This window comes from Heterodontus francisci, chromosome 36 (assembly GCF_036365525.1).
Source record: "Heterodontus francisci isolate sHetFra1 chromosome 36, sHetFra1.hap1, whole genome shotgun sequence".
NCBI classification, from domain to species: domain Eukaryota; kingdom Metazoa; phylum Chordata; class Chondrichthyes; order Heterodontiformes; family Heterodontidae; genus Heterodontus; species Heterodontus francisci.
Window position 1 is genome coordinate 53,782,957 of NC_090406.1, and position 11,476 is coordinate 53,794,432.

Here is an 11,476-nt window from a genome sequence, read left to right on the forward strand (position 1 = left end):
CAGTTTGCTTACCCACTGTTTTTTTCAGGTTTTTTTTCAGGTTTGCACTTGCTGCTGTTCAATATTCAGTGTATTCACACCTAATCTGTACTAATGCTTTGTCTTTCAACACACCATTAACATATTGTTTGCCTTTGCTCCGTGACCTTTTGGTCAGCTATGTGGCCTGGTCCAATCTACACCTTCTCCTTTGTTATCTCTTGCCCCACTTACCTCACTTGCTTATAATCTGTGACTTTTCTAATATTTGTCAGTTCCGAAGAAGGATCACTGACCCGAAACGTTAACTCTGCTTCTCTTTCCACAGATGCTGCCAGACCTGCTGAGTAATTCCAGCATTTCTTGTTTTTGTTTCAGATTTCCAGCATCCGCAGTATTTTGCTTTTATTATAGGATAAGCGCAGGCCTGGTTCGAATCATCACTTACCTGGTGTATGCGTGGGATTCAGGACAGCTCCAACTGAAATTACCACAGGCCTGGTTTTAATTGGCTCTCTACTGGGTTGCGAGTGGTACCCAGTACCACTCCAGATACGATTAACAAAATCCTGGTTTGTACTGGCCATTTCATGTTAATTTAAAGGGACTCAGTGCCACTCCTTCTGGGATTAACACAGGCCTGGTTTGATTTCGCTCTCACTGATGTTTGATTGGGTCTCAATAATACTCCAACTGGGATTAACGCATGCTTGTTTTGAATTCGCTATTTCCTGGTGTTTGAGTGGGGCTCAGTACCACCCAAACTGGGATTAGAACAGACCTGCTTTGAGTTGGCACTTTCTTGGTTCATGAGTGGGACTCGGTACCACTATATCCGGGTTTCACATAGGCCTAGTTTGTATTGGCCATTTTCTGGTGTTTGATTGTGACCCAGTACCACGCCAGCTTGGATTAACACAGGCCTGGTTTGAATTCGCCCTTTCTTGGTGTGTGAGTGGGTCTCAGTGCCACTCTAGCTACGATTAACACAGACCTGGTTTGCATTAGCCATTTGCTGGTGTTTGATTGTGACCCAGTACTACTCCAGCTGGGAGTAACACAGGCTTGGTTTGTATTGGCAATTTCCTCGTGTGTGAGTGGGACACTGCACCAGTCCAGCTGGATTTAACATAGGCATCTTTGAATTTGTCCATTCCTGGTGTGTATGTGGGACTCAGTAACATTCCAGCTGGTATTAGCACAGGCCTGGTCTGAAATGGGCGTTTCCTGGTGTTTAAGTGGGACTCAGTACCATTCAAGCTGGTATTAGCACAGGCTTGGTCTGAAATGGCCCTTTCCTAGTGTGTACGTGATACGCAAGACTACTCGAACTGGGATTAAATCAGGCCTGCTTTGAATTTGACCTTTCCTGGTCTGTGAGTGGGAATCAGCACCAATCCAACCAGGATTAATAAAAGCCTCTCTTGACGGGCCCTTTCCTGTTGTTGAGTGGGAATCAATTCCACTCCAGATTGATTTCACACAGGTTTCAATTGGCTCTTTCCTTGTGTGCTTGGGGCCAAAGAAAAAGAAGAAGACTGGGGCACAGCACTACTCCAGATGTGATTTACAGCGGCCTGGTTTGAATTGGTCCTTTCCTGGTATGTGAGTGGGTCTCAGCAATAATCTGCTGGTATTAACAGAGGCCTGGTTTGAATTGCCCATTTCCTGGTGAATGAGTTGGACTCAGTATCACTCCAGCTTGAAATAACACAGATCAGGTTTGAATTGAGGTTTCCTTGTTTGTGATTGGGGCTCTGTACCACGCCAGCTGGGATTAATACGGGTTTGGTTTGAATTAGCCCTTTTCTGATGTGCGAGTGGGACTCAGTACCACTCCAGATGGGTTTAACATTGCCCTGGTTGAATTTGCACTTTCTTGGTGTTTGTGCGGAACTCGGTGCCTTTCCAGATTGGATTAACAGAGTCCTGATTTGAACTGGCACTTTCCTGGTTTGTTTGTGATCTGTAGTGCGATCGCTTTCCGTGATATTTGGCATTGCCATTTTAAATGATGTGCACTCTTGTCCTTTTATGTGATAAGCATAGAGTACTTTAAGTGACAGGCACTGCCTCAAATTTTTGTGATATGCTCTGCGACCATTTTAAGTGACATGCAATGCACCCACTTTAAGTGATATGCACTCTTTCCATTTTAAGTGACATGCCGTGTGGCCATCTGGACAGCAGTCATTTTAAGTGATTTGCACTTTGGCCATTTTTGGTGGTACACTACAGCCATTTCAAGTGAAATGCCGTGCAGCCATTTTAAATGACCTGCCCTGAGACCATTTTAAATGATATGCAGAGCGTCAATTTTAAGTGACATGCTCTATGGACATTTTAAGTGATATGCGCTGCAGCCATTTTAAATGACGTTTACTGCGGCCACGTTAAGTGATTGGCTGTATGACCATTTTAAATGATTTATAGAATGGCCATTTTAAGTGACTTGCATTGCAACTATTCCAAGTCGCATGCCGTGTGGCCATTTTCATTGACAGGCACTGAGACCATTCTAAGTGATATGCACTTCAAACATGTTAAGTGATATGCAATGTTACCATTTTAAGTGTTATTACGTGTGGCTATTTGAAGTGACCTGCACTGCAGCCATTTGAAATGATAAGCCCTGTGGCCATTTTAAATGATATTCACTGTGGCCTGGTGGAATGAGATCAAACCACGGCGATGATTTTCAATGTTTTCTGTCCACGGCAGCAAATGTATGAGCTGGAACAGGTTACAAAAGAGCATAATGGATAATAACTCATAAACGATTATAAAGATTTATAAAGTATTATGAATAATTATAGACTGTTTATAAAGGTTTTAAAGGAATGTAAATGTTTCTAAATGATGATAAACGTTATAAAGACTTATTTGCTTATAATGTGGTTATAATAATTACAAATGATTCTGAAGAATTCTGGCTCCAGCTTTCCGTTACCCTAGGAAACAGGACCCGCCTCCACTCTCCATCACTTTGGAAACAGGCCACTCCCCCACTCTCCACCACCATGGGAAACAGACCCAGCTCCGACTCCCGCCATCCTGGGTAACAGGCGCAGCCGCCGCTCCCCACCACGCTGGGAAACAGGCCGGACACACACTCCAGGTCACCTTGTAAAACGTTCCCCGCCCGCCACACGGCAAGAACCTGGAAACATTCCCCGCTCCCACTTTCCGCCACACTGGAGACAGGTCCCGCCCCCTCTCCCCGTCATCCGGGAAACATTCCCCGCCCTACTACGCGTCACCATGGGAAAGAGGACTCTCCCGCAGTCACGGTCATTCTGGGATGCATGCCCTGCCCCCACTCCGCGTCATTCTGGAAAACTAGCAAAGCCCATACTCGCCGTCACCATTGGAAACAGGCCCCTCCCCACTCTCAGTCATTCTGTGTAACAGGCCACGCCCCCGCTCCCTTTAAACATGGGAAACAGGAGCCACCCGCACTCCTCTTCACCTTGGGGAAAAGCTCCGCCCCACGCTCTGTCAACAAAGCGACAGGCCCCACCCCACTCTGTCATAATAGATACAGGCCACGCCCCCGATCTCCCACCCAGTGACTGGACACGCCACCCGTTGTCTCCTCAGCGGTAGGCAGGGCTCCGCTTTCTGTCCACAGCAACTGCTCTCCCCGCTCTGTCGCCATCGTGACAGGCCCCGCAACGCGCCTCTCACTAACGACAGGCCCTGCTCCGCTCTGTCACCACAGCGACAGGCCATGCCTCCACTCTGTGTCCAAAGACGCAGGCGCCGCCCCCTCCCCGATCTCGATAAAGACAGGCCCCGCCACGCTCTCTCTCCATCGTGACAGGCCCCGCCCCCGGGCTGCTGAAAATAGTCCATGATTCAGTTCCTCGCACCTTGAATGAATTTGACAATTGGAGTAAAGGGATATTTCAGCACATTCTTCAACTGCTCTCTGAACTGAGTCTGGGTCACGGCATAAATCACAGTGTTTGTGCAGCAACTCAGGAGTTGTAGCATGAAGCCCAATTCCAGCAGAAACAAGGGTAGATAAATAGACTGATACCCTAAATCACGCATCCGTCTCCATATCGAATACACCATTAACACTGCCCACAACAGGATGAAATTAGCCGAGATAACTGACAGTAAAATGATGGATTTCCTTCGGCTCTCCATCTCTGGGTCTCTGCGAGTTTCCCCACTTCTGAGAGCCTGGAGTCTTCTGCGTCCTCTGCTGCTCACTAAAATGTGTCTGATGGTGAGAGTGTTTAGCAGCAGAATCACCACAAATGGGAGCCCTGGGGTTAGAATGTTGTGGAGGAACTCGATTGTTGTCCAGACACGAGATTCCACAATAGCCAGTGTTACAAAACAAAACCAGGGGACGTTCATCCTCCAGTACCGACTTGTGAACATAAAATACCAGAAGATGTTCTTTAAACAGCTCAGCAGTGTCACTATTCCCAGAACCACAGCTGCCATTTTCTCGGTGCAATATTTACTTTTCAGATTCTGGCAACAAATGGCCACAAATCGATCAAAGGTGAAAGTGACGGTGAACCAGACAGAACAGTCTGTGGCTGCGTAAAGCAGGACTGCATGGATATTACACACGGGGATGGACCATAGGAACCGAAAATGTTCCCAATAAACAATGGGAATGTGCCTCAATATCAGGTCGAGGATAATGACCAGTAGATCCGCCGCTGACATGGCCACCAGGTAGCGAGTGACACATTTGGAGAGACCGCACTTTCCCCGAGACAGGACCCCAATCGTCAGCAAGTTAACTATGAGGAAGAGAAATAAGTAGTTACATTATACATCAGGCTAGGAGCAAAGTTACCAGTTTGACTGAGGATTATTTGAGATTTAGAAATGTGTTCCTGTATCCAGTGATGGATTGAAATGATTGGAACTGTAAGAACAAATGGGAAGGTCTGTGATAAGTTGGAAGGCAGGAGAGATTAAATAATAAAAGGATGATATGATCATTGTTAAACTCAATGTAGATCATAATCTTCCCACTCCCTCCCTCCCCTGTCTTGTTTACAAACTGTTCCATCTCTAATCTCTCCCAGTTCTGGAGAAGGGCCACTGACCTGAAACTTTAACTCTGTTTCTCTCTCCAAAGATGCTGCCAGACCTGTTGAATATTTCCAGCATTTTCTGTTTTTATTTCAGATTTCCAGCATCTTTGTTCTTGCATAGAAAATTAAATGTTGGACTGACTGATTGTCTCACCTGTGACAGGCAGCACAGAATTCAATTATTCCAAAATAATAATTGGAAATGAGTCTAATCAGAAGACAATGAAACAAATAATCTCAATCGTCACTAAGTTAACTGTAAACAGGGGGAATTAGCGAGAAACAATGCATCAGATTGGGAGCAAAAACAGCAGTTTGAAGGATTTCGGGGTGACATTTGTACATGTGTTGCCACATTCAGTATGTGCTAATTATTGTGTTAGTGACAGTTATTTCTGCTGGAAACAGGGAGCTGAATTTATTGGAGCCAGCGGGGGTCCCGACGATGGACTAAAAGGTGAGGAGATCAAAACCTCAGCAATTCGGAGCCACCGCCATGTGCACATCAGTGTCGCTCAGGCAATTAACTGCCCAGTGCCACGGTCCACATGCCTTTAAGGATGGGGATTCCACCTGCCAAAGCTGCTGAACAATCAGAAGGCCAGCAACTCAGTAGTATCGGTAAATCCACTGGGAGCCATGGAACTGCCATTACTGCACCAGGCTTGGGACCAGAACCATCGCTGGAGCCCTCGTTCCGAGGGCAGTGGTTCGAGGACACCAGGGCCAGTCAGCTTGTCGGAGCCACTGCTGCGAATGAACTAGGGCAGGGACCAGGAACCTGACTGGAGACCCGGACCACTGGTAGGTGTGGCACGGATACCCGTGCCAATCATGTCTGTCTGTGTGTCTGCGTAGCTGGCTCAGTGCTTGGGCTGTGATGTGTGTGTGTGTGTGTGTGTGTATCTGGTTTAGTGCCTGAGATCTGATTTAATTTGATGTGTGTGTGTGTGTCTGGTTCCGTGCCTGGGGTGTGATCGGTCTGCGTGTGTGCCTGTGTGTGTGCGTGTGTGTACACGCGTGTGTGACACAGTCTGTCTTTCTGGCTGTGTGACTGTAATGTGTTCTGCATGTGTAGATATGTGTGTTTGTGTGTGTGTGTGTGAGTGTGTTTGACTCAGTGCCTGGCGTGTAAAGAGTGTGGGTGTGTGTGTGTGGCTCAGTACCTCAGCTTTAATGTTTGACTCTGAGTGTATGAGTGCGTGTGTCTGTGCGTGCGTGTGTGTGTGTGCGCGTGCATGTGTCTATCTGGTTCTCTGCCTGGGATGTGATGTGTGCGTGTGTTTTATGTCTTAGGGCAAGAGTTGTGCTGTATTTCTGTGTCAATGTTTGTCTGTGTGTGTGCGTGTGCCTCACTGTTTGTGTTGTGTCTGTATCGGTGTCTCAGGGCCTGGTGTGTGATGAGTGTGTGTGTTTGTATGTGGGTTTGCATCAGTGTGCGTGCATGCATGGATGTGTGCACGCGTGCGTGCATTTTTGTATCTGGCTCAGTGTCTGGCGTGTAAAGATTGTGCGTGTGTGTTTGTGTGCCTGTTTGTCTGTGACTCATTGCCTGGCTTCTATTGGGTGTGTGTGTGTGTCTGTGTGTGTGTGTACGTCTCTCTCTCTCTCTCTGTTTGTTTGTCGCTTACTCTGTCCCTCGAGTGTAAATTGTTTGTGTGTGGAGCATCCACGATGTGGAGAGTATCGTGGATAGCACGTATAGACAGGTGGCCACACCGCAGGCTCAGACTCCACAGGCAGGAAGGGAATGGGTAACCACAAGGCAGAGCAAGATGACTAGGCAGGAAACCCCTGCAAAATCGATAGACTGCTTTGGATACTGTTGTGTGGCACCTCAGGAGAAAGCAACAATAGCCCAATTCGTTGCACCTCGGTTGGCTCTGCTGCATACAGGAGGATTAAAATATGTGGGAATGCAATAGTTATGTGGGGATTCAATTGGAAGGGGAATATATAGGCGTTTCTGTGGCCGCAATCGGGACTCCAGGATGGTATGTTGCATCCCTAGTGCTACAGTCAAGGATGTCTCAGATCGGTTACAGGGCAATCTGAAGAGGGGTGAGGGGTGAACATCCAGTGACCATGGTACACATTGGTACAAACGACGTAGATAAAAAAAGGATGAGGTCCTAAATGCAGAATATAAGCAGTTAGGAAGTAAGTTGAAAAATAAGAACTCAACGGTAGTGATCTCAGGATTACTACCAGTGCCATGTGCTAGTCAGAGTAGAATTAGCAGGATATATCGGATGAATGCGTGTCAGCGGAGATGGTGTGAGGGGAAGGGTTTTAGATTCCTGGGACATTGGAAGTGGATCTGGGGGAGGTGGGACCAGTACAACCTGGACGGGTTACACCTGGGCAGGACTAGGACCCATGTCCTAGGGGGAGTATTGTGTGTGTGTGTGTGTGTGTGTGTGTGGAGCATCCACGAGGTGAAGGGTATAGTGGATAGCACGTAGAGAGAAGTGGTCACACCGCAGGCTCAGACTCCACAGGCAGGAAGGGAATGGGTGACCACAAGGCAGAACAAGATGACTAGGCAGGAATAGTGGTGCAGTGGTTAGCACCACAACTTCACAGTTGCATGAACCCGGGTTCGATTCTGGGAACTGCCTGTGCAGAATTTGCAAGTTCTCTCTGTGACCACGTGGGTTTTCGCTGGGTGCTCTGGTTTCCTCCCACAGCCAAAAACTTGCAGGTAATAGGTAATTTAGCCATTGTAAATTGTCCCGAGTATAGGTAGGTAGTAGGGAATATGGAGTTCCTGTAGAGTTAGTATAAATGGGTGGTTGTTGGTCGGCACAGACTCGGTGGGCCGAAGGGTCTGCATCTCTAAAATAACCAAAATATTTGCTCTAGTGTTTGACGAGGGTTTAAACTAAAATGGCAGGTGGGTGGGGGTCTGTACAAACAGTCAGAGGAGGGGGATCAAAGTCAAGAACAAAAGAAAGTAATGGGAATAAGAAAAGTGATACGCAGAGAAATAAAGGGCCTAAATCCAACAGCGCCACTGTGAAAAATAGTAGGTAGATGACAACTAACATTAAATAGAGATGCCTTAAGGCTGTGTTCCTTAAAGGGCAGAACTTTCACAATAAAGTGGATGAATTAATCGGGAAATTGATGTAAACGGGTATGATATCGAGGTATTAAGGAGACATGGCTTCAGGGTGACCAGGGATGGGTAATGAACATCCAGTGATATTCAATATTTAGGAAGGACAGGCAGAAAGTAAAAGGCAGTGGAGTTGCATTGCCAGTTAAAGAGGAAATTAACGCAATAGTGTGTAAGGATGTGGACTCTGTATGGGTAGAGCTGAGAAACTGTAAGTGGCAAAAACGTTAGTGGGGGTTGTATATCGACCCCCAAACTGTAGTGGTGATGTTGGGAATAGCATTAAACAGGAAATTAGAGACGCATGCGATAAAGGAACATTTGTAATTATGAGTGACTTTAACAAATCAAATTAGTCACAATAACATAGGGGAGGAATTCATGGAATGCATACGGGATGGTTTTCTGGACCAATACATTGATGAAACAACTAGAGAACAGGTCTTCCTAAACTGGGTATTGTGTAATATCTATTTATAGGCCCTTCGGCCCACCAAGTCTGTGCCGACCAACAACCACCCATTTATACTAACGCTACAGTAATCCCATATTCTCTACTACCTACCGACACTAGGGGCAATTTACAACGGCCAATTTACCTATCACCCTGCAAGTCTTTGGGTGTGAGAGGAAACCGGAACAGCCAGCGAAAACCCATGCAGTTACAGGGAGAACTTGCTTTCCGCACAGGCAGTACCCAGAATCGATCCCGGGGCCCTGGAGCTGTGAGGCTGCGGTGCTACCCACTGCGCCACTGTGCCGCCCCTCTAATGAAAGATTAATAATTGACAATCGAGCTGTCTGAGACCACGTGGGGATGAGGGCCCATAATATGACAGAATTCTTCATCAAGATGGAGAGTGACGTAGTTGATTCTGAGACGAGGGTCCTGAATCTTAATAAAAGAAACTCCGAAGGTATGAAGGGCGAGTTGGCTATGATGGATTGGGAAACATTACTTAAAGGCATGAGGGCGGGTAGGAAATGGCAAACATTCAAAGAGTGCATGGATGAACTGCAACAATTGTTTATTAATGTGTGGCACAGAAGTAAAACGGGAAAGGTAGCCAAACCACGGTTTACAATGGAAGTTAGGGATAGCATAAGACCCAGGAAAAAAGGCATACAAATTCGCTATGAAAAACAACAGACCCGAGGATTGGGAGCTGTTTCGAATTCAGCAAAGCAGGACCAATTGATTGATTAAGAAGGGGAAAATAGAGTCTAAGAGTAAGCTTGTGGGGAACATAAAAATACTGTAAAAGTTTCTGTAGGTATGTGAAGAGAAAACGATTGGTTAAGGCAAATGCAGATCCCTTTCAGTCAGAAACAGGGGAATTTATTATGGGGAGCAAAGAAATGGCTGACCAACTAAATGCATACTTCTGTTCTGTCTTCACAAAGGAGGACATAAATATCATTCCAGAAATGTTGAGGAACACACGGTTTTCTTGAGAGGGAGAACTGAAGGAAATCAGTTTTAGTAGAGAAATGGTGTTGGGGAAATTGATAGGACTGAAGGCCGATAAATGCCCAGGGCCTGATGGTATACATCCTCGAGTACTTCAGGAAGTGGCCCTAGATATAGTGGATGCATTGGTGGTCATCCTCCAAGATTCAATGGACTCTGGAAATGTTCCTACAGATTAGTGGATAGCTAATGCAATCCCACTATTTAAAAAGGGAGGTAGAAAGAAAACAGGGAATTATAGACTAGTCAGCCTGACGTCAGTAGGGGGAAAAATGCTAGAGTCCATGATCAAAGATTTTATAGCAGAGCACTTAGGGAACAGTGGTAGAATCGGGCAGAGTCAGCATGGATTTACGAAAAGGAGAGCATGCTTGACAAATCTACTCGAATTCTTCCAGGATGTAACTAGCAGAGTTGATGACGGGGAGCCAGTAGATGTGGTTTATTTGGACTTTAAGAAGGCTTTCGGCAAAGTTCCGCATAACAGGTTAGCCTGTCAAATTAAAGTGCATGGGATTAGGGGTAGTGTATTGCGATGGATAGAAAAGTGGTTGTCAGACAGGAACAAAGAGTAGGAATAAACGGGTCCTTTTCCGAATGGCAGGCAATGACTAGTGGGGCACCGCAGGGATCAGTGCTAGTACCCCAGCTATTCACAATATATATTAATGATTTAGATGAGGGAACTAAATGTATTATCTTCAAATTTTCATAAGACACAAAACTGGGTGGGAGGGTGAGTTGTAAGGAGGACGCAGAAAGGCTTCATGGTAATTTGGACAAGTTGAATGAGTGGGCAAATGCATGGCAGATGCAGTATAATGTGAACTATTGTGAGATTATCCACTTTGGTAGCAAAACCAAATGGCACATTATTATCAGAACGGCTATAAACTGAGAGAGTGGATTATGCAACGACATCTGGGTGTTATCGTACACCAGTCGCTGTAGGTACGCATGCAGGTGCAACAGGTGGTAAAAAAGACAAAAGGCATTTTGGCCTTCATAGCGAAAGGATTCGAGTACAGGAGCAGGGATGTCTTGCTGCAACTGTACTGGGCCTTGCTGAGGCCACACCAGGAATATTGTGCGCATTTTGGTCTCCTTATCTGAGGAAGGATGTTCTTGCTGTCGAGGAAGTGCAGCGAAGGTTTACCAGACTGATTGCTGGGTTGGCGAGACTGACGTATAAGGAGAGATTGAGCCGGAAAGGATTATATTCGCTGGAGTTCAGAAGTGTGAGGGGTGGGGGGGGGGTGGTTCTAATAGAAACCTATAAAATACCAACATGAATTGACAGGGCAGATGTAGGAAGAATGTTACCGATGGTGGGGGAGTCCAGAAACAGGCAGCATAGTCTAAGGATACGGGGTAATCTTTCAGGACTGAGATGAGGAGAAATTTCTTCACACAGATAGTGGTGGCCTGTGGAATTCGCTATCATAGAAAGCAGTTGAGGCCAAAACAGTGTATGTTTCCAAGAAGGAGTTAAATATAGCTCTTGGGCCGAAAGGGATCGAAGGATATGGGGGGAAAGCGGGAAGAAGTTACTGAGTTGGATGATCAGCCATGATCATAATGATTGTGTGATGTGATCTATGTGTGACTGTGTGTGTGTCCATGTGTGCATGTGTGTGTTTCTCAGGCCCTCCATTGTACTACGTGTGTGTGTGTGTGTGTGTGTATGTGCGTGTCTCATTACCTCTTTTATGCTTTGCGTATGTGTGTGGGTCCGGGCCTGGCGGTGTTCTGTGTGTATGTTTCTGCATACGTCTGCATCGGTGTTTCTGTGTGGGTGGATATTTGCATGTGTTTGTGTGCATGTGTGTCTCAAAG

General features: G+C 46.3%; 1 protein-coding gene across 1 annotated transcript; it reads right to left on the reverse strand.

Moving 5' to 3' along the window:
* Positions 1 to 3,837: 3,837 nt before the first annotated feature.
* On the reverse strand, positions 3,838 to 5,023 carry LOC137351489 (probable G-protein coupled receptor 139). The gene is made up of 2 exons (XM_068015938.1): positions 4,987 to 5,023; positions 3,838 to 4,748 (listed from the first exon to the last, which is right to left on the reverse strand). The coding sequence occupies exons 1-2, from the start codon at positions 5,021 to 5,023 to the stop codon at positions 3,838 to 3,840; spliced, it is 948 nt and encodes a 315-aa protein (XP_067872039.1).
* Positions 5,024 to 11,476: the final 6,453 nt, after the last annotated feature.

Excerpts from the sequence above, each read along its gene's own strand:
- LOC137351489 (XM_068015938.1), bottom strand. The coding sequence starts at position 5,023 with ATGGAACAGTTTGTAAACAAGACAGGGGAGGGAGGGA. Across the intron at positions 4,749-4,986 it reads CAAGACAGGGGAGGGAGGGA|TTAACTTGCTGACGATTGGG; the intron begins GTGGGAAGATTA and ends TCTTCCTCATAG.